Consider the following 24,233-nt stretch of genomic DNA (forward strand, 5'->3'; position numbering starts at 1 on the left):
TGTTGATTAGAGGAACACGGCATTTCGTCGCATTCCCCACAGACGGCGCCAATGATGGTGTAAATGTAAACGGGGGTACGGATTTACACCACGTGTGTTTGATTGTGTATGATGTAGTATATGGAGTGTGTATGCTTGGGGAGGAAAGCTATGGTTTCCTCCCTGGAGAAGATGAGCCAAGAACAAGAGAGAGAGAGTGAAGGATGGACATGATGAAAGGATCAAAGTGATCCATGCATTTCCCGATGCCAATACAAGGAGGGTCAGGTCCTTTATATAGAAATAGGACCTGACCCTTCAGGAATATAATATTACATTTGACCCTTAACAATTTCTAAGGGACACCCGACCTTTTAAGGGTACAACAATACCCGGACTATACATTATATTTCTACAGTAGTCCCTGGGGTATTTACCCATCACATACCTTCTAACCCAAACAGCCAACCCAATCAGCCAACGACCATTTACCAAGCAGGCCTAACTAAAAAATTTTAATTTCAAGGAATTTTGAATGTTTATTTTAATTTAATTTTGTCTAATCTCTAGCATATATTTAACAAGATGTATAGTATACGGAGATGGCGACCAACTTGGTCGCCTTCGAGCCTTCTCCGGTTGGACGCCACCGGCGACCGTGACAGTCGCCGGTGGTTGATGGTTTGACTTGTTCGTCGGAATTTCGAAAGAAATTCTAGTTGACCTGTAATTACATATCACAAATAGGTTTAAGGGCTTATTTGTTCCAAAATAACAAGTTTAAGGGTCTAATTGAAACTTTTTGAATCTGATGGGCCTAACTACACAATTGATTATAATTTAGGGGTCTATTTGACCTTTATCCCGACTTGACGTGTCTCTTTGAATTGTCTATACTGAATTACTGATGGCATCTTATATTTCAAATCTTCCAAAAAAGTTGGCCATTATGTACTTTTAAAAGAATATCTAATTCAAAATTACGAATTATCCGATTTTCAAAAAAAAAATACGAATTATCCATGAAATAGATATATAAAAAGGCGAAAATTATACCATGGACTAGGGTCTACACTATATTATCTATCTTGGTTCAAAAAAAAATTCAAATTATATACTTATAATTAACATATTATGTACGTTCACTTAACCGATTATGTACCTAATAAATTGAATATACATAATAAATTAACTACATGTACATAATTTGTTAATTGTAAATACATAATCTGAATTGAGTCTACTATGCGCATGGTGGAATCTAATCCACAATATAACAATTGTAAAAATGGGTTAGGGCCATAAAAATGAATTTAGTTTTCAAAAGTATTATCTTTTGTGAAAGTTTATACTTTATAATGCAGGAACTAATAACCCAAGTAAAACAATTGTGAGACAATTATTGTGGAGAATTATAAATGTTAAGAGATCAATATGAATGAGAAATAATAAACAAGAATACCCAAAGAATTGATATCGTGGAGAACACCTCCTAATCTGCGAGGTCACGGTTAAAAACTTTTTCACTAAAGATCAATTGTTGTTTTTTACCAATACAAGGTTCAAATGGTTTATTGAACTAGGTGTACCACCTATATATTTATACATCAACCTAGTATAGCAATTTTATGAAAAAAGTTTACAGGATGCAAATTGTACTATTATGACAATTATACAAAATGCATAATTTCTTAAGCTGGCTTCTCCTGATAGTACTTGGGGTGTGTTTGGTTCATAGGTTTGCATACTAGGAATAAACATTAAAATCATAGTTAGTGTTTGGTTGATAACTTTTTAAAACACAACTATGGATTAGTTTGATTACCCCTTCAATTAAAAACGCATTCCCTAATTAAAAAATGTATCATTCTATCTTATTGGTAATATGATTTTTAAGTTTGGATTAGTGCTTTTTTAGATCTTTATTTTGATTTTTTTTGTTCATATTGGTGCTTTGGATCGAATGTCATTATATTATGATCAATTGCCTTGATTTTTTGTTTTTACATTTTTAAAGCTTTTATTCTCATTTTAGGATCATACATGACCAAACATCAAATATTAGTAATCATTCCAATTCTATCCTATTACCAAACGTGCAAAAATACTTTTACAAAACTCATACCATTACTAAGCATTTAATTCTCATTTCCATTTCAATTTCCATGTGGGAAATAAACGCACCTTCAATTATGCACCTTTGATTATGGAGTTTTTGTCTGAATCTTTACAAAATAACCTCTAAAACTCCGCAAATTATATGGTGGACCACGGTCCACAATGCATTGTGGACCATGATCATGGCTGATACTGCAGTTGTGTTGAACTGATACTGCAGTTGTGTTGAACGGATACTGCAGTTGTGTTAAAAGGGAATTGCAGTTGCGCGAAACAAAGGTCGTGTCATCCGTCTGGAACTGCAGTTTTGTTGAACTGATACTGCAGTTGTGTTGAACGAATACTACAGTTGTGTTGAAAGGATACTGCAATTGTGTTGAACGGATGAACGGTCTCTGTTCCCCGCAACTGCAGTTTTTTTTCAACACAACTGCATTATCTTTTCAACACAACTGCACTATCAGTTCAACACAACTGCAGTATCAGCCATGATCATGGTCCACAATGCATTGTGGACCGTGGTCCACCATATAATTTGCGGAGTTTTAGAGGTTATTTTGTAAAGATTCAGACAAAAACTCCATAATCAAAGGTGCATAATTGAAGGTGAGAGCCTATTGTGGACCGTGGTCCACGGTATAACGACTGCTAAAACTCCACCCTCGCTCTAAAGCTCTTACACAAAGCCTATTTATAATTATGAATTTTCTTGTCAAGATCTTGTGGTCTAGTTGAACCCGGTTGCACTCCCATATTGAAAGGGGTGAGTTCGAGTCTCAGTAGAGCCAATATTGACTCTTTGTACTTCAATAACTTGATAAAGTAGTTATGAACATATATTGCATTGTAATAGAGTCAAGAGTACTAAAAAAAATAATTAATTTTCTTATATATGCTCATATTACTACAAAAGTATTAGTATTTTTTTTTTAAGTAACAGATTTTAGTTTAAATTTGGTATTTAATTTTTAATTGAAAAGTAATAGTTACAGAGCATGAAAAAGTGATACAAAGATTAAAATGTTATTATAATAATAATAACCAAGGACAGTAGCGTCATTGCTCCCCTTTATTCATTTCCCACACCCATTGAATTGCAATTCATAGGGGTACTCATGAATTGCAATTATAAGAGAATTACAATTCTGTGGAATTGCAATTCATTCCAACCAAACAATGTAATCGAGACTTTCATTGAATTTCAATTCAATTACAACCAAATTACAGTGTACCATTTTTTTTTTTAAAAAAAAAATTACAGTGTACCAAACGAGTTGACGTTTGGTACACCGTAATTATCATCTTGCATGGTTGATGTCACACAAACAACTTCGTCAACCATTTTAACTTGGAATTTGTCACTATAAGTAACAGAGAGATCGATATTATCAACTTGCACTCAAGTAGTCAAGTAACATTAACCTCAACCTCCCAATCCCAGCAAGGCTCTTCAGATAAGATCAGATCAGCAGGTATGCATAAGAAGTTGTCATTTATATTATTTTCTTGCAAACTCGGCTCTAATCCATTTGTTATACAGCGGACCATAGTCCATATAGCGTTGTCGCCGTTGTGTGGATCATGATTGTCGAATAAAATCGTAGTAGAATTAAAATAATATTTTAGTGTTGGTATAATGAAACTAACGTGTGTAGTACTCAAAAACTAGGGTGTGTAAAAAAATGAAACAAAAAAACATAGTTCTTAACTGAAACTGAAATGTAATTAGAATAATACTTCATAGTCTAGACTGCTATCATGTTCCACAGTAAAATTTGCCACTCTAGTCCTTAACTAGCTATAAATCTTGTTAAATTCTACCAAAGTAATTGCGTATACTAACAAGTATCATCAATCTAACTTTAAATTCTTTAATTTCAAGTCTGAATGCTTATTTTAATATAATTTTGCATGACCTAATTCTTTGAATTGCCTCCTAATATTTACTGCAGTTGTTATGCCGTGGACCCAGGTCCACATTGCAAGGTGGACCTGGGTCCAATACGACACCGTTTCACAATTTAAAAAAAATAAAAATTAACGGCGTTAACGGCTCCTCATCGCGACAGAACACAAATTCTACATTCACAGACCTTATACTCCATATTTACAATTTCAAAACTCCACATTCACACATTACAGAGCTATATGTTTAGTAATTATAATACCACTGTTATGCATTCACACATTCAAAACTCTATATTCACAGGTCCTATACTCCATGTTCACAACTTGGGAACTCCACATTCACACATTACAGGACTACAAGTTGCTAGAACTCTGTTAACTCTACAACAGATTCACACATTCATAACATTCACAAATTCTATACTCCATATTCACAATTTGAAACCTCCACATTCACACATTTCAGGGCTATATTTTTAGTAATTTTTTTTAATAGTGAAACGGCGTCGTATTGGAACCAGGTCTGCCTCCTGATGGCATCTATCTTATATTTCAAATCTTCGAAATGAATTAGCCAGTATATATTTTTTTAAGATTATCTAATGCAAACTTATTATGAATTATCCCTGCACAAAAGCTCGTGACAATCCATGAAATAGATCTAAAAAATGGGTTTGGGCCAAAAAAATGAACTTCATTTTCCAAAGTACAGTATTTATCTTTTAAAGACCCATAAAATGAATTTTAAAGATTAAAAATGTTATTCCATAAATAAAATAGAATAGACAAGAAATAAAACATGAAATGTTTACTTGAAATATGTTGTTCCCTACTCATTTACAAGCATTTACTTTTCAATTGAAAGGTTAGTACTTTAAGGGTCCGTTTGAATACCCATAAAATGATTTTCAAATTAAAAGTTATTTTTCAGATTTTTTTGTATTTAGATATTTAAAAAAAAAAATCAAATAAAAATATTCTTTTTGGCCAATGGTAAAAGGGTGCAATTTAGCAAAAAATATTTTCTTACGTTTTTAGTCGGAATACAATTTTCATAATATTACCACCACCATTAATTATCATCACCACTCCACCACCACCATCATCACAGCATAACTATCACCACCAGTACCACCACCACACTACCACACCACTTATTGTTGTTGTTGTTGTTGTTGTTCCGGTTCCTAATTTTAATAAACTAAAATTGAAGCCTTTTGGATTTCAATTGGAACCATGAAGTGGTTATCCCTAACTAAGTGTTTTCTTATATTTCGGTAACGTGTATTCTTATTTTTACTTTAAAGGTGGGATGGCAGATGAGTATTTTGACCCTTCTACGGCTGTTGACCTACTGGGCACTTTTGGACAGACTGAAATTGGGGAGGTATGAAATCTACTTTACAATTCCATGTATACCTACCATGATTGTTTCAATGATTTTTATTATTTTATTTTAACTTGAAAGAAACTTATTCATTTAAGTGATTAATATATATACATTTCACTTAAATGAATATATCTAAAAACATTTTAAATATTAGCTCAAAAAATTATTAATACTATCTAAACTAAATTTTAGGTGAACTTAATAAGTTATTGGTGCAGATATATTTTTTATTATGTTATATACGAATATAAATTTGGTTCGGATATAAGATGTAAAATTCTTGCATATATTATACTTAAAATTAAAAATTATATTCATTTTATTTAAACAGAACATAACCCAAAATATTTTAAATATAGGGTCAAAATATCACTCGAAATTAAACTTGTGTTAATTTTATAACGGTAGTGTAAAAAACATATTTGAAAAAAAAATGAGTGTTAGTAAACAAGTTTCCTAAACAGAAAACCGAGAATAATGAAAACTGAAAAAAGTTATAAAACAGAAAACAAAGAACAAGTTCTTGAAGTAAACGGGTCCTAAATTTCTTTATTTTACACATAATAACATCATCATCCAACAGTAATTGTTACATAATAATTACTGTAACATATTGTTATTACGGAGTATAAATTATACTCAAATTTAAGGGAATGTTTGGTTCAAGAGATATTTTGATATAATATAACATTGATAACTAGTTATATAAGGGGGTATTTGGTTCAAGTTATATAAGATAACTAAGGTTATATTTGCTCGGGAATATTGAATATAAGATTCTCATGTTTGGTTCAAGTTATGTAAGATTCCCAGGGAATGGAACATAACCTCCCGATGAAATTTTTAGCTATTGGAAGGGAATGTGAGATACATCCCGATTTCTTAGGTAATCCCACATTCCCGGCCTTATATTATTACTAATATTGAGCTTTTGACATTTTAATCAATTTATCTTATTTCCGTTGTCTTATTTACATACTTCAATTTTAAACCAAACACAAGAATCTAGCATTCCCAGTTATCTAACATTCCCAGCAATTTAACATTCCCTAAGGTAATCTAACATTCCGTGAACCAAACGCTTGAGGGAATTTGATTCCAGTGAAAGCTACCAAAAATGATCGAACTAAAAACAAAATTTGGAATCTAACATTCCCTATGGTAATTTAATATTCCCTTGAACCAACCTAGGGAATCTGGTATTAGTATACTACATTTCTAAGGTTGTGTGAGATAATTCGAAACAAACACTTTTGTTGAGCGACGGTTTGAATTGGAGAGTCAAGTTCAACATCCTACCATTAAAATGTTACGTTGATTGCTAGCAAGTATGAAGAAATTTATAATATATTACTTGAATAGGAGCAGGAGGAGAGATTTGAGGTTTCTTTGGACATAGGCGACTTATTAAATGATCAAACGAGCAACAGAGGAACTGATAATGGAAAGGTTTGCATTCTGAATCTATTCTTCGAGGACATATACATTTACATTGTGGTAACTTTACATTTTTTAACAAATAAAAATGCACAATTTAAGTTAAAAGTTAATACTTTTGAAATAACAACTTTTAAAGTAAAATATATGAGAAAAATTTGTATGAGACCCGTCTCACCGTGCGGGTCGGGTCAAGATGAAAATGTAATACTTATACGCACAAATGTAATACTAATTAGGAGTAAAGTGTTTATTACTTAGGTGAGAAAATGTAATACTTTTACATTTTGATTTAAAAGTATTACAGTTTTTCTTATAAGTAACAAACACTTCCCAACATTACTTATTAAGGAGAATGTAATACATTTGATTGAAAATATAATACTTTTACATCAAAATGTAAAAATATATATATTACATTTTTGTCTCAAATTATTATATTATTAAATTGTCCTTTATAAGTAATAAACACTTTATTTTTTATTAGTATTATATTTGAACATATAAGTATGATATTTGCGCATATAAGTATAACATTTGCATATTGATCCAACCCGACCCCACACAAGTGTGACCCAAAACAAAACATATTAGTATAATTAAAGTCAAAATATAATACTTTTAAAAACCTAATGGTCTGAGCAGCTTGTGTAAAACCGTCTCACGGGTCTCAATCCGTGAGACAGGTCGAATCTTTGATTAATGAGTTCAAAGATCAGACACATTAATCAAAGATTCAACCCGTCTCACACAAGTGTTACCCAATGATCTGTAATGTAATTTAAGGATAAAAAATGAAAAGCATAGATGAAAGAATATAGCGAACTTGAATAAACCCTTAAAATGATAAAAACTTGTGTAAGACTGTCTCGCACGTCTTAATCTGTGAGACAAGTCAAGTTAGCATAATTTGGGTCATAATTAGTATTATGAGTTAGCTTTTTATAACTCAAATTATGTTGACTCCATCTATTTTACAGATTGAAATCGGTGAGACGATCTCACACGAGTGCGACCCCTTAAAAATAGTATAAATGCTAATCGTATTAGACAAACTAAAATAAAATTTGCAAAAATAAAATAGGATAATTTTTCGATTTTTATTTACCTCACTAAATCAATGGTGATAGTGTTGACCGGCAGGAAATAGAAATATCAAGTGCTTATCAAGAATATCCTTGGAAGCGCAACTTCTATAAACCATCTTTGGTATCCATTGGGCCCAAGTACTCTAAAGAGGTTGATCAAGTTAAGGACAAGGAATACAAGAATTTGTATATGAAGTCTTTTCTCGAAAGGGCAACAAAACAACCTGAAGAAGAAGAAAAGTATAGGGAATACCTTAGGAATCCATATATGAAATTGATGGACAAAGCCCGAAATTATTACAAGGAAATTGGAGTTACGTACCCCCATAATGATGAAGAGTTGGTAGAAATGTTGGTGCTTGATGGTTGCTTTGTGGTTGAGTTTGTTATGAAATGCAAAGAAGGCGGCAATGGTGATCCTCGCAATAGCGTTGAAGGGAAGAAAGCTCGTGAAGACATGCTTTTGTTCGAAAATCAACTCCCTTTTGATGTCGTCTCAGCCATTTATAGGAAAATGATTGGTGATACTGAAGAAGAAGTTCCTAGTTTTATAAGCCTAGTGAAGTTCGTTTTTGCCTCTTTAGCACCAAAGTTTAACATTATTAACTTTTATGATGACAATAAACCTGAACAACCCATGGATCTACTCCATGTGGTCTACAGTCTTTGTCTTCCGAGAAATGCCCAAACCCTAATTTCCCAGAGTAATGAGGCACAAGGGAATGCAAATAGGTGGCTAAGAATAAACCATATGAACAGTACGACAGAGCTCAAACAGGTTGGAATTAGCTTTAACAAGATTGGCCAAGTCTTTAATATGCCAAAGAAATATGAAAATATTCCACCACAGAAATATTATTATTGGGTTGGCATTAGCTTGTTTGATATAACCTTTTCTCATGGGGTAATGAGAATTCCTTGCTTTAAAGTCGACAACTACACTAAATTATTCTTCCGAAACATGATCGCCATGGAGCAGCGCTGTAATGACACACTAAACCCCAAATACTTCACAGATTATGCGAGGTTGATGGACCACTTGGTGGACACCAATAGAGACGTCAGTTTACTCCGCAAGAATGGGATCATTCAAAACCTCTTAGGTGAAGATAGGAAGGTGGCCTCTATTTTCAACAACCTCAGTGCCGAGGTAGATACTTCCACCAACTTCTATTTTGCATCGGTGTACAAGGATGTGGATAAGCACTCTCACGATGACTGGTGTAATTGTAATTGGAGCAAATCACAAGCTTACTGCCTATGGAAAGTGATTTCTACTTTCTTGATTGCTGTCTCCTTGTGGATTTTGGCAATTAGTCAAAGAAACAACTTTAGGCAGCAGACTTAATATTTGGCCAATAACCCTACTCCCGCTGGCTAAATATGTACTATGTACTTATGTAGTTTAACCAGTTTCATCAATGTGTACTTCAGACTAAATACTTTGTAAAACAAAACTTGAATCTTGCCGCGGGTTGCGAGGTTTATTGTATGCGTCTTAAGTTTCATCATGACTAGTGTCTTCTGTCCCGAGTGGATCAACATATATTGTACATTGTTATTGTTGTTTTCATTTATCCGATTAAACTCGTTGGGTTTGTGGTTATATTTTTCCATTATTTTGTGCATGACAAATGATTCTTAAGTTAAGAGTTTATTACCAAAATGGTCCCTCGACTATTGCGAAATTATCAATTTGGTTCTTGATAATTTTTCGTGTCTGATTAAGTCCTCGTTTTTGAAAATTTTAACCATTATGATCCTCCGTTCGCTTAGGCATTAGAAGTCTGTTTATTTGGAGGGAATTATATTGATGGAATTTCGCTTGAGAAGACTCATTTCCAACAATGGAGAGGCGGGTTTTCTTCCAAATAATCCGTAAATTACAAATGAGCAAATTTTCATTTTGGTCCACGGACTATAGGGGTTCTGTTAATTGCAATTCACGACTTTCAAAATTGTTAATTTCATACCTAAACTATTCAATTTTTATCAATTTTGGTCACTCCGACCAAATTACCGTCCTAATTTGTCGGAAAATTTAAAACCCTAAAATAATGAGGGTATTTTAGTCATTTCACATCATTTTTCTTCTTCTCCAGCCCACCCATATTTTCTTCTTCTTCTCCGGCGAACTAAAATTCCTTGAATTTTTCCCAATAATATTTACAAATCATAATCTTGTGATACATATGTTTGAAGATCTTCATAATCTTCTCAAAAATTGATTTCTAAATTTAATTTTGATTTAATCATCAACAAATCTACGATCGATCGATGGCGAAGGAATTCAACGTCTCGCCAGTGGTATTCCCGTCTGGCAGGAACCAGGTCCGCAGCAAAGACGCTTGTCGACGGTGCCGTTTCAGCCATCGAAGGCATTGACGCCGAGCATCCCGTTCATGTCCTTTGACATTGGCTTTGCCACGGCCTCTACCTCGTTTTCCACTCCTCATTACGCTTCCACCACAATTGGCAACAGCGGAAGCGGCGATTCCACAAGGTTCGAGGGCGAGCCGCCGCTTTTGGAGGAGCTGGGGATCAACACCAAGCAAATATACCAGAAAATGCTCTCAATCCGTTCCACGTGAAAGCGTACCTTCACGAGATTTGTCAGGGTCGTGCCTAGTCGCTCTCCTCTCCCCTTACCGGAGAAGCAATTTTGGTTCGCCGGAGAAGAAGAAGAAAAAATGGGTTTGTCGGAGAAGAAGAAAAGGGATGTGAAATGACTAAAATACCTTCATGATTTTAGAGTTTTGAATTTTTTGATGAATTTGGTCGGAGTAACCGAAATTGATAAAAATTGAATAGTTAAGGTATGAAATTAACAATTAAGTTGTGGATCGCAATTAACAATTAAGTTGTGGATTGCAATTAACAGGAAGTGGACCAAAATGACAATTTGCTCATTGCAAATTGATAATTTCACAATAGTCAAGGGACCATTACGGTAATAAACTCTTTAGTAAATTTGCAATTCTATCGCCAACATGCATATAAAATAGGAAAAAATGGCATATTTCCTGATGAAGGCTAATTTCAACCCTGCAAAAAAAGAGATTGGCAAGCTGATGTAGCAAGTGAATAGGAATGAATTTATTACTCCTAAAAAAGGAATGAATTTATTATTTTTCTTTTTGTTTTATTGCTACTGTGTCTTGCAAATTTGTAAGAGGCAGCTTTTGCTGACAATGGTAGCAAAAGCTGCTGGGCAGCGTGGCAGCGTGCCTTTCCTATTTTTTATTTTTTTATTATTTTATTATTATATTTATTATATAATTATAATATAATATGAAAGTTGGGATTATTTTTAAAAGTGAGATAGATTTGCATGGATGTAAAATAAATAATAGAGAATTTGCAAATATGATGATGTGCAAGTGGCCTGGAGCTTTTTTTACCGGTTTAGGGGACTTGAATAGAAATTTTTTCAGTTAAGGAGCCTAATTGCACTATCCACCCGACTTAGGAGGCCAATTTGACACTTTTCCCTTTTAAATTTGATGTGTTATATTTAATAGTACTTTTAGTCTATTTTTTAAATATATAAATTTTGTATACGAATACTACACTTAATATTATGAAAAATTGAATAAAAAATAACTTCAGCCAAACCTTATTAACTGAACTAGACATATAAAATGGGACGAATAAATATTTACAATTTGTACTAAGTATTTACTTAATTATTTTAATTTTCGTATTAGATATTAATTAAATCGCGAAATACAGGGGTGTTGGTAACTGGCAAATTATTGCATGGACCATGACCCACACAGCTGTGTGGACCAAAAATAAAAAGTACATTATTTTTGTACTGAAGGTACATTATTTTTGTACTGTAGGTACATTATTTGATAGTATATATCAAATAATGTATCTTCAGTACAAAAATAATGTATCTAAAATAATGTACCTACAGTACAAAAATAATGTACCTTCAGTATAAAAATAATGTACTTTTTATTTTTGGTCCACACAGCTGTGTGGACCATGATCCATGCAATAATGATTGTATTAAGGAAAAAATATTTACAAATATATCATATTTTTAAAATGTGTACATTCCATCTGCATTTAGTGTTTTACATTTTTTAAAATTTCAATTTCCTCCGTCTCTTTTCCTGTTGCCCACCCCCATTTCCGTGCTACCTAGCCACATGGCATAGCAGCATAGATAGTAAATCCCTAAATGGATATTCAATTTAGTCTATTTGAATCTCACATCCTCCTATCCCTTCTCCCAAAAGGTAGAATCCCCAATACCAAGGGTCTTCATATTTTAGCTTGTCATAACTTTTGGAAGAATGTAAATCACAGTAACTCAATAACTTAGCAGACAAGGCCAAATGCCGGTGCGCACAAGGGATCTGCTCACTTTAGGCATAATCCCAATACTACCACTGCCAGATGTTCAAACATTGGTCGCTTCTCTCAAATATTGTCTACTGAACCAGTGAATATGTATTATGAACAAATTGCTCATATACAAATGCCTTTTTCTCCCAGTGTAGATTAGTAATACAAATGCAACAGGAAAAGAAATTTATCATATAGAAAACTAAGTCATGCACAAGTTGACAAATAGGACGATGATCTATTTACAGGGACCTCCGAGATACTTTGAACGAAGAGATTAAAATGTTCTTTACAACTTAAACAGAATAGCTCTATTTCATCTTTGCCACCTTTAGAACTAGTAACCTTTATGAAGATGCCTAAAAGATTAGAAATTTCCTCCTAAAATAAGACCACAAATGTCAGAATCATCGATCACTACTACTACCTATACAATCTTTCCTAGCAATTTATTAATATATCAAAAGATAAATGGTATACGAGCAGCTAGTCTTTCTTACCCCAAAAAGGTTGAATCCCCAACCTCAATGGCCCCCAACACCATAGCCCGACAGAACATTTGAGAGAATGTAAATCACAGTAACTCAGTGGCTCAACAGATAGGGCCAAATTACCAGTGCGCACAACAGACGTTTCTGTGACTGTAACATCCTATTCTGGCTCAAGTTGATGAGAACAGACAGATATACCCAAATAAGCAAAAGCTAGCTAGCTCTATACTTGTGTTCTTTGTACATTATATTTTCATGTTTAAACAATAGTTTACCTATGAGGCATAGGATAGGTACCAGGAACTCCGGGAAGCGCCTGTCCAGGAATGGGAGGTCGAACGCCATAAGCCATGTGAGCTGGAGGTGGAAGATTCACAGGCGTGCCAACTGCAGAAACGAGTGGGCCCCCCACAGGTTGTCCGATGGTTGTCGGCCCATATACACCAACACCGGGATGAGCAGCAGGTTGTTTGTTCGATTTCCCAGAAGAGCTCCCTGCAGTGGTGCCATTAGTTTGGCCCGTAATTGGTCCCTGTGGCGACGAAACGTCTCCACTGTTGACGCTAGTTATGTCATGAATGCTGGACCGTCTCCTATCCTTGTTCATTGAGTTTAAACGGATAAAGTACTTTTGGGCATGGCTCGCAACTTGCGTAGGAGTTCTCGTCACAACAAAGTTCCGGGAGATACTCCTCCAATCACCTTTCCCATATTTATCCAAACCAAGAAGGAACAACCTGCTCGAGAATCAAAGACACATTTTAAACATAAGGATAAATCATAAATATCTGCCATTTCTGAGATTTTGAACTCCAGCAGGAGAATAGAGACATTCTTTAACCTCACACAAAACCTTAGTATGAAAGCATAAATCCTTAACATGGGATCAAGGTAGGCTCAAAATGAAACAAAATCTCATTCATACGCAATTACACATGTATAATACACCTACAAGATGTTTAGTGATGCATTAACTGTATAAAATCCGAAAAAAGCCAGTGAAAATTGGATATCAAAGATCTTTCATTTAGACTTTTACTTTCAGCTCTGCTCAATTTAATACCTTGCTTAGTCTGAAATGTTTTCAATCAAAAAAAGATATTAAAGATAAAGAAATTACTATTTCACTTTTGACAATAAGTTCATATTAATGATTGAAAGGAAAACATTAACATAATCAGCATGAGTAAATGGTGTTGACAAATAGCATCTGTTACTCTGCTGTCCCAAAGTTATTAATTGTTACTAAATTCTAATCTTGAGCAAAGGTCACTAAACTGGGCTATAATGCACATGGGCCAAACAAAAACTGAATCCAATCAATTAACTAGTCTAACCTATGGTCTTATAAACTCATATATTCTTTCTTATTTTTCAATGTGGAACTCTTAACATTGACCTTAGTTATCATCAATCCTCTAGGGAGTAGGAATGAAAAGCGGAAAATTACTCTCCACTATTGTTGAGGCAATTTCAAAGATATTTTCACCATGTCTAAAGAGTAAAGACTTGAATCTCTGTTGGTCTTACCCTCCCAACACCCAGAACTCCCTAGGCAACCCAAATTAGCTGCCACTTAAACGCTGCAATTTCTTTCAACTCAATAGTCTCTTGGAGCACGCTCCATCACAGCCCGCTGGAAATTGCATTGCCTCAGAAGTCACAATTTCACAGTCAGACCGAATCTCCTTCAAAGCTTCCCGAGCTTTCTCTACATTGCTCTCTTGTTAAACCCGTGGCATTAACAATCAGAACCAAAAAAAAATATCATCAGAGGCTCCACAAACAGAATGATCTCCATTTCACCGGCTTCCTTTATATCAGGCAGCAACAAGCTAATCCTCACAAACATATTATTGAACTAATAGGTTTCCTCGTTCTCTAACTTGAACAGTGGACAGGGAGTTCCAGTGAATGGTGGATTTGGCAGAGAAAGATTAATGTTTTAGATGTCACACTTCAAGTATGTGAAATCATGTAAATCATAGTTGCAATATTCAGGTTCTGGGTACTTTTGACAAAGTTACCATTTTTATCGAATATATGAAACATCTGTAAAATGAGAATTCAACAGTCTTCCAACCATCCCATTAGAGTGTTCACAACTTCACGTCTAGGCGGTCTAGCTAGATAAAGTAGATTAAGGATTGGATCTCTATAAATACAAATATATGTACTCTCATGGATTCAACTAGAGATAATATTGCAACATTACCATCTTCTCCCTTCACTGGCTTCCATATATTAGCTTCTCGTTTCTACAGAGAGTGGTGGTTATTTGCCACCCACAGGACCTTCAAACCCATAGTTTTAACAATTTTAAATCACATTTTGTTTGGACAGTGACTGCATAACAAGAGGTAAAAGTATAAAGCTGAAGACTCAACCTCACACAAAACCAAATCCCTCAAAGTGGTCATTTCCTTCTGAAGAGTATTTTCATTGCAGGGATATGAATGAGGAGAAATGTTCTATTTCTGGTTAAGGGTAAAAAAATAAATAATTAGACAGTAAACCGAACTCAACTTTTTAAATCCTAGAAGTGGCAGTAACTTTAATTCCTTAAGAGAATGATGTCACCACCAAGCTAAAGGAGGTCTAAAGCGACTATAGCATTGTAATGCTATAATATTGCTGCTTTTAATCTATCCTGAACTGAATGCCAAGAAAAGGACCCTATTAGGCAATTGATACCAGATGAGAATAAATATGTTCCGTATAGGTAGAGGAGGATGCATATATACATAAGAGGAGAGAACAAGTTATACTACAAGTAGACAGCTGAAGAATGGTATAAATAGGATTTTAATTCGAACAGGAGTAGTCCTAATATACTTGAAAGCACCATTTTCCCCTACTCCAATACTCCATGGTTCGAGACCAACATCCTCTTTTGTTCACCTCTCTCGCGCCCAGTTTTATTCTTGAAAAAGAAAAGTAAACACCACAAGTGGGAGAAGTAGCCCTAAAATGAAAGATAGTCACAGAAGGAAAAACACCACAAAATCTACAAGTCTTTTTTGCCTTCTCTTGTTCTCCTCAGAACCCTACTCCTTTTGTTTTTGTTTTACCATTTGGATGGCGACTAGAACTTAAAATCGAAACTAGTTATTTTGCCCAAACAAGGTAAACAAATACTCCAGAAGTAACTTCTTCGGGATGAGTATATTACGTTTATGAAGCATTGTAGATAACGATTTTTTTCATTGTTTAAGTGCAGGGGAGTTACTTATATGGCTTTCTAATGTAGGTTTGAGAGTTTTCCCATTATGCAGACAGTTTTCCCATGGCTTTCTAAGTGCAGCAGTTTGTTGTTGTATATACTCTTTAAATGGGATAAAATGATGCATTTTTTTCAAGAACAATTTTAGGATTAAGCGCTTACCACTATGCCAAAAGCGGCCAGGGTGCTGGACTTGGCCCTTTACCGGCCTTCGTCCAACAATCTCCCTAGCCACATGGTGCTAGACTTGGCCCTTAAGGACCTCCGCCCAACAAACAGTTAGTGACAATACATGCCAATGGCAATATGCTCTGCCAAGTATAATTTACTATCAGTAATATATGATGTATTGACTACAAAAATCTAGATGTCCTCAAGTTAATATGAAGCGATGTATGCATTTTGGCCTATATCGGTTTGCTTAGAGAGGAATGACTACTAACCTGTGTTCCTCTTCAGTCCAAGCAATCCCTTTGCGTCGCTCCTGATCCGATCTTGTAGACTTTCCATGATGTGAATCATTGTTCCCCTGCCCAGAATTGCCACCCTTCTTGTCATCATGGCTTGTCAAACTATCCGAAGAGGAATCGTAGTAAGGCAGAGGAACACAGCCAGACTCAATCCGGCTAACATCATCCATTAAAAGTTCATAGTGAAGCTTAACCTCTTTCAAGGACTTTCCCGGAACATCTGCCGCAATCTTCTCCCATCTATCTGACAAATCTTCAGGGTAAGTTGCCAAGGCATTCTCAAATGCCTTATCTAGCTCTCTACTCCACACAGAGCTACTTGATTCAGTCACCGTCATCAAGCCTTCTCTCAATTACTATAGACTTTCCTGCAAAATCAATAAAAGATCAAGATTTAACCAAGCTTAAAAGTAATTGCCATAGACATATGAATTTGCAATGAATTTACAGAAAAGCTATTGCAATTGCGATCTATTACTAGCTTAATTGGGCAAGTGAAACAGCAAACTGGATATAGTAAAATCAAAGAGTCCTAAAAATAGAAAGTGAGATTGATAGACCTGTTCCAATAAGTATCACAAAACGCACCAAAGAAAGGAGAGCGATGATGGTGACTTGCCTCACAAATCAAGAAATCAAGAATTGAACAGTTGAGAAATGCTGACCCTATCCACAAACTAAAAGGCAATTAAACCATTAAAAATATCTGAAAATCATAAACCCAGAATAGCAGTAAGGGAAAGAAGACAACTTAAACTATTCCAGTATTCCATAGTTATTAGGGTTGTGAGACCTCTGAGAATAAAACTCCAAATGCATCCAAACAAATTAGAAAGACCCAGAGAAAATTAAAACGGATAAAAGTGAGCACTCAATTGTCATTACTATACTGATACAGAGCGCTCCCACAAAAGCTCTTACTGATAGCAACATTTTTCACCGTCCAAAATTCTATTCCACTAACCACTATCAAACCTAACATTCCCTCTGGTAAAAAAGAAAAGGAAAAAGTGTAAAATAGGCCACTGGATTTGTTGCTTTTGTGCAATTGGGCCATTTAACTTAAAAAGTGTGCAATTCAACCATCAAACAAGCAAAATTTGTGCAATTGGACCATTTTTACAAAAAATTTTAATTCAATTTGAGTTAAAAACATTTCAATGTTGACTCCCAACTAGTATGGTAGAAGAAAATGCCACTCTTAATACATATATGTTAGTAATATAATTGAATTTTACCAGAAAATTTTTGTAAAAATGGTTCAATTGCACAAATTTTACTTGTTAGATAGTTGAATTGCACACTTTTTAAGTTCAATGACCCAATTGCACAAAAGCGATAAGTTCAGTGGCCTATTTGACACTTTTTCCAAAAAAAAAAAAAGCAAAAATGGGCGCGAGAATCTGATGACAGCATTTACGGAATTACAGTAGAAACCCTAGAAAAATATATTATAATATTTTACTTTTCTTTTTAATTAATTTTGTGATAGAAATCTTTACTGCCAATTAACGTTTTACTTTTTAAAATATTTTAATTTTTAGTCCACTGAGTTAAGTAATTAGTAAATTATTATCTCATGTTTCAACCAACACTCAGAAAAGTAACTTTTTTATAAATTTTTTAACCATTTTCTTTAATTTGTAATAAAGTAAAGTTTATAACATTTTTTTATTAGTTATTAAAATAACATTGCTATTAGTTATAACATTGTTTAAGAATAAATATTAAGTCTTATAGAATTAGGTGATAAATTTTATACTTATAAAATGATAAATTCAAATCTAAATTTAAAAAAAAAGTAACTTTTCTCTCGATCAAATTACATATTAACTCTTAAATTTATATTTATTACTAATTTTACACGCGTATTGCGCGAATGGGTTAATGCCCAATGTTTATATTTAAATAAATATTTGAAAGTATATAAATGCAATATTATATAGGAGAAGTTTATACCTAGGTAATTGAATGTCGAATTTTTTTATTTAAATATGTAACTCAAAGTATATGAATCCAATATAATATAGGAAATTCATTATAATTGTTACTAAAATAAATGTTTGCAACCTTGTAAAATCAATAGTCTAAAAATGATAGTCTAAATAAATACTACTTTTAGTTTGAATTTTTCTAAGTGTCTTAATTTTTTTTGAGTAACATTGTCATTGTCTTCATCTTTACTATTTGTTCTCTTCCTTTATGTTAGTAGTGTGTTATTTGCAATTCGATTATTGTTGGTAGCATAGATGATAACGTCATGCAATGAGATTATGATATAGGAGCTATAGACTTTCCTTTAGGTGTTTTACTTGGTGTTCATTTGGTTCCAGTATTATTGTTGAATGAGTTATTGTGGATAAAGAAATCTCTAGTTTAAGAAAATAGGTTAAATAAATTAATAAAAATTTGAAAATTTAAAATATGATGTATTCCAAAGATATTAAAATGTAGTTTCTCGCTTCAATTTGCTGGGTAATGGTTATTTGAGTACTTTCATTGTCAACAAATCCCCCAAGTAGTTAATATGATTGGTTTCAAACTATTCTTTTTTACTTTTTTCATGGTATTAATAAAATACTTGATAAATAAATATATAACATTATTTAGTATTATAACTTTGATATTTAATTACAAGATAGTGTAAAAAGAACATAATAGGCAATGTAATGAATATCAATTGATGAATTTGAATGTACAGAATCTTTGCATTAGAGAAAATATAGACAATATAACTAATGAAATTATTTTTCTTATTTAATTTATTGATGATGCATATTTTTTTTTTAAATAAAGGCATTGTAGACACATAATTCTAAATTAAAGAAATCCATATGTATCATTTTTTGTTGTAGTTACTAATTTATTTAATTTAATAAGAGTAAAATAGGGTGATAAACTTAATTATGTAAAATTTGATTGAGATGGGGTTCGAACTTAAGACCTTTCTTATAGAAATTAATGGGTAAGTTAAAAGTTAACGGAATATTAACGGAGATGAGAATATTTAAGAAAAACTTAACGGATAATCATATAATTAAGGATAAATTAGGAAATCTCAAAGAAAAATTTGACCGCCATTTTTTTTATACCCATTTTAGGCCTAACTCTCTTTGACTCTTATTAGTATAGTAGATTTATTGGCACCACTTGCTCTTCTTATATAGCTTCCTCCGGATTAATAAATGGATAAGATTTATTGGATACAAGGTAAGAGATTTGACTTTACAAAATATTTTTAAAGTGTTCATAATGATTTAAAATATTTTAGGTGAGTAAAACATTTTAAAAATTATATAATTATGCAACTTTTTAGAATTTTAAATGTCTTTTGAATTTTATTAATTTGATAACTTAACTACATGGTTAGGGCTTATTTGATCTTATAAAAAAAAAAAAAGAGAGAAATAAAATGGATAACTTGGAGGCATCAACCATCTACAATATTTTGTCAACGGGTTTAACTCACTGATTCAATATGCAGTATTTGAGGGAGAATAAGAAAAATATGATTTTACCCCTATGACTTAGTGTAGTGGTTCATCGTCTAACTTGATGTCATGATGGAAGGCGGCACATGAATGAGAAAAAGGCTCGTGATAATGAAAGGTGTGGCTTGTGTGCGCATGACGACTAGATTTTGATTGGTGGGCTGATTGCACGCCTCATGATTTACATCGGCAATGGCTCTAGGGAACAGGGTCCTGTGAGCTTAGGATTAGCCCGACAAAGCTGGGATCACCTAAGTATTTTTAAAAAAAAATGATTTTGCTCCAAAAGAGATGGTGAATGGGTGAAATATGACTCTTGTGTTAGAAAGTTACAAATTCAATTCTTATCAATACTATACTCTATCAGTCGAGTCTGTCACGTAGGACCTTTCTAGTGTAGTTTATCTCTCTTTTCATGTGTAGTTTACAAACTATTACACATTAACGGAATTTTATCTAGTACACACTCTCATATAGTAATGATAAATTTTTCTCATCATCCAAATATATATATATGTGTGTGAGTGTGTGGGTGTGGTTGTGCCTTCCGTGCGGTCGGTGTGGTTCATACCACTCAATGTTAGAAAATACACCACTCAATGTTAGAAAACGCACCACTCAATGTTAGAAAACGCACCACAATGAAAATACACAAAACCCAAAAAAAACACATCACACACCCAAAATAATACACCATAACTCCCCTGCCACTATGGTGCATTTGCTAAGATTGTATGGTGTATATTTGCATACCTAGTAGTGTGTTTTTTGGTGATACGTACCTAATGATGCATATTTGTGTGGTGTATTTTCTAACATTGAGTGGTGTATATTTGTATACATAGTGGTGCGGCCGCACTGACCACACGTTAAGGGCCGGCCACACTTGACTATGACCATATATGTGTGCGCACACACACACACACACACACACACACACACACACACACACACACACACACACACACACACACACATATATATATATATATATATATATATATATATATATAAAATTTTGAAGCAGGGTTTATCTAAGGGAAATTACATTTTTTGTCCTCTAGATATACCCATGGGCCATGGTACACATTTAGTCCCTAAATTATATGCATGATCTTTTTTACCCCTAATATATGCGTAAAGTGACAATTTTAGTTCTTCAAAAATTATTTCTGCCACCAATATGTTACTTAATAAAGTAGCGAATCAGGTCCTTTAAAGACTAAACTTGTCATTTTACACATAACTTAAACACTAAAAATGATCACACATATTACTCATTAATTAAATCTATAGCACAAATATAATTTAACAACTGAAAATATTACTTTTCATTTATCAAATACACACTTTCAGCTGCAAAGTTTTATCTTCACTGTTTGCACCCAAAAAAAGGAAAAAAAGGTTTTATCTTCACTCAAAAGAAAAAGGTGGGCCTGAGACAATTGGCAGCTGCACGAGCAAGTGAGATGACACTATGACAGTGTGACACTCATTATTAGATGATGACAAGGTTCGTAAAAAATGTGGTGGGTCCCGCACAATTGTTTATCAAAGCTGGAATATCCGTGAACTTTTCCATTATTTATGCACAAAATTTGACCGTTTCTCCCTATATTCAAATTCTTATTTGCACAGTAAAGCCAACTAGTTGATAACTTGATAAGTTACTGATAAAATTTTTACTTTACATTTTAAACAGGTTTACAATGACAAATAATAAGAATATGAATGATTGCTCACCAAAAAAAAGAAAGAATATGAATTATTATAACTAAATAGAATAGTAAAATTTTATATTATTGTCTACTACATATAAAAATGTCATGAATTATTTTTATTTATCGTAGTTGATATATACTTTACATTTTAAACAAGTTTACAATGACAAATAATAAGAATATGAATGATTGCTCACCAAAAAAAAAAAAGAAAAAAAGAATATGAATTATTATAAATAAATAGAATAGTAACATTTTATATTATTGTCTACTACATATAAAAATGTCATGAATTATTTTTATTTATTATAGTTGATATTTTTACTATTGGGAATTGTACAATTTTATATAAATGAGCTATTTTGAAATTACCATTAATTATTATCTAGGTAGCATAGAAACAAAAAAGGAAATCTTCAAACAAAAAACAAAAAAGAAAATTTAAAAAAAAATCAGCAACTTCATAAAATAGAGAAAACAATACGTGCCCTCGGGTTTAGCGTAATTGGTTTGTCGTATGACTTAAATATTATGACTGGAGACGGCAGTGTAAGGTCGGAATCTGACTAGAAACACGTATGTATGGAAAAAATGACTCAATGATCGGATGCTAGAAGGTCTGGATTGGATCACTAGTGCGCACATGAGACAAGGATCTTACTGATAGGTTGATTATATGACTCGCAAATTTATATATGCAGAGGCTCTAGGACCATCCTATGGATTTAGGATTAGTCCAACGAAACTGGAATCACCTAAGTTTTTTAAAAAATGAGATAAAACAACACATGAGATAAACGTGTACGTTTGTGTCTATATATATACACACACACACAGGATCAGGTGCGAAGGAGCTCCCAGGTAAAAAATGTAAATAATTAGTTCAATAGGTCTTAGTCTTTTGCCTTGATTCATTGATTAAAATCATTGGATCTTGAGTGAAGGTCTTATGGTTATCTGATATGGTATATCACTCTCCCTTCGTCATTTCTTTTTTAGTTTTTTCAATTATTTTCTTTTGAGTGGTTGTGATGATACTTCTACCTTTGTCTGAATCAAAGGATTTTGTGATGGTATGTTGCTCATGAGTTTTGGATTTTGTTCCAAAACTCAAAGTAGCAACTTACCCCAAATTCTATCTTGATTTGAAAAATTAGCAAGATATAAGTAACTTGTCTTATTTCACCTTAACCTATTTGCATTTGTTAACAGGAAGATGAGGAAGTATAGGCTAGTGATTGACTTACTGTAATTTTTGGGTTAAAATGAAGAAGACATGAAGTTTATACCTGTAAATATGTAAGTTGTGAATCTATCATTTGTGTATATATTTTTTTTGTACTTAATTATGTGATTGTATTATTGTATATTTGTCTTTATCACATAATTAGCTAACTAAATTAGCTAATTTTGGTATTTCAGTATATATTTTTGCCTTTTTGAAACTTGTAAGTTATAATTTGCATAATGCAAATTTGGAAGATGTATATTTTTTATTATTACATAATTTTTAATTTCTATTTATTTTTAAACCGAATAATCCGAAATCCAATTTTTTTGTCCGAATCCGATTTTATATAAATCTGACGGTTATAAAGCTTAAATTGGATGGTTTGGATATGTAAATTAAAAACCGAAATCCGTTCGAATTGACTATTGAGATACCCGATCCGTCTGAACCCACCTGATGCACAGCCCTAATCGGGATGATACAATAGTTGAATAGTTCACGTGAGGATACGTTAAGTTTCACAATAAATAGTGTTTATATTATAATAGCAAACATCATTTTAAGACCGATTACAAATGAAAGTAATGTTGGAACAATAGCAAAAATGGCACTGTAAGTGACTATTTTGTGGTACAAATATATGTGAGGTCCACTTTCGATTTGGGTCGGATCAAAGTAGATTCAGGTTCGTTGTAGTGAGACGAAAAGATTGATATATTGTACGCTCAAAATGGATAATGGGTGAATGAGAAATTAATTCTCAAAGTAGACCTGTTTGAGTTGAGAAATGAAGATGGAAATGCTTTAAAGTAGCCTTTGTCCCACATTGGTTTGGGAAGTGGGTTTGCACCACTATATATACAAGAGCTTTTTTAAAATATATTGAATTTTATAGTATAGAGACTCCCTATCGCGAGTAGGGAGGTGCAAATCAAATCTATTTTTGGAGTACCTAGGCCTTAATTCAGATGTGAATCATGTGATGAAAAAAAAAAAAAACTTTTTTGAAGATTTAAAGGTGCATATTGTCATGGTAAAAAGTTAAGGATTAAAATCGTTAACAATGAACAATTGATGGACTAAAATTGTTTTTTTTTTTTGGTGAGTGAAACCTGTAGTCACGTTTTGAGGGTGTGAACTAGACAAACCTTGATTTCTGAACCTAGTCGGCAAATGACAAAAAGACAAAAAGACAAAAAGAGGTAAATCAGCAAAGATTACTCATAGTTAATCGTCTCAAAACAAGAAGATCATACTACTAGAAATCAAACTTGTAACATTGTGGTTATTAAGTTAACAATTTGACTAACTTGACTAGGTTTGTCCC

General features: G+C 33.2%; 2 protein-coding genes across 4 annotated transcripts in view; one reads left to right on the top strand and one right to left on the bottom strand.

Annotated features, from left to right (window-relative positions):
* Positions 1 to 9,503, top strand: part of LOC116003724 (UPF0481 protein At3g47200-like) — a 13,469-nt gene extending 3,966 nt beyond the window's left edge. Inside the window, exons 2-4 of the mRNA XM_031243635.1 lie at positions 5,313 to 5,392; positions 6,758 to 6,844; positions 7,976 to 9,503. Coding sequence (XP_031099495.1) covers positions 5,318 to 5,392; positions 6,758 to 6,844; positions 7,976 to 9,268 — 1,455 coding nt within the window. The 5' untranslated portion in view covers positions 5,313 to 5,317 and the 3' untranslated portion in view covers positions 9,269 to 9,503. The remainder of the gene's footprint in view (positions 1 to 5,312; positions 5,393 to 6,757; positions 6,845 to 7,975) is intronic.
* A 2,994-nt stretch (positions 9,504 to 12,497) lies between these two features.
* LOC116003649 (transcription factor SRM1-like) lies at positions 12,498 to 17,268 on the bottom strand. 3 transcript variants are annotated; one of them, XM_031243550.1, is made up of 3 exons: positions 17,052 to 17,268; positions 16,437 to 16,831; positions 12,498 to 13,507 (listed from the first exon to the last, which is right to left on the bottom strand). In XM_031243550.1, exons 2-3 carry the CDS (start codon positions 16,799 to 16,801, stop codon positions 13,042 to 13,044), a joined length of 831 nt encoding a protein of 276 aa, XP_031099410.1. In that variant the 5' UTR covers positions 16,802 to 16,831; positions 17,052 to 17,268; the 3' UTR covers positions 12,498 to 13,041. The 3 variants fall into 3 exon arrangements, with proteins under 3 accessions (XP_031099410.1, XP_031099411.1, XP_031099409.1); XM_031243551.1 differs by having other exon boundaries at positions 17,083 to 17,267; XM_031243549.1 differs by having other exon boundaries at positions 17,024 to 17,267.
* Positions 17,269 to 24,233: the final 6,965 nt, after the last annotated feature.

This window comes from Ipomoea triloba, chromosome 14, assembly GCF_003576645.1.
Source record: "Ipomoea triloba cultivar NCNSP0323 chromosome 14, ASM357664v1".
Taxonomy (NCBI): domain Eukaryota; kingdom Viridiplantae; phylum Streptophyta; class Magnoliopsida; order Solanales; family Convolvulaceae; genus Ipomoea; species Ipomoea triloba.

What these genes read in the sequence shown, in the direction of transcription:
- LOC116003649 (XM_031243550.1), bottom strand. Translation starts at nt 16,801, where the DNA reads ATGACGGTGACTGAATCAAGTAGCTCTGTGTGGAGTAGAGAGCTAGAT. An exon ending in TGGACTGAAGAGGAACACAG is followed by an intron (nt 13,508 to 16,436) that starts GTTAGTAGTCAT and finishes ATTCTCGAGCAG; the next exon opens with GTTGTTCCTTCTTGGTTTGG.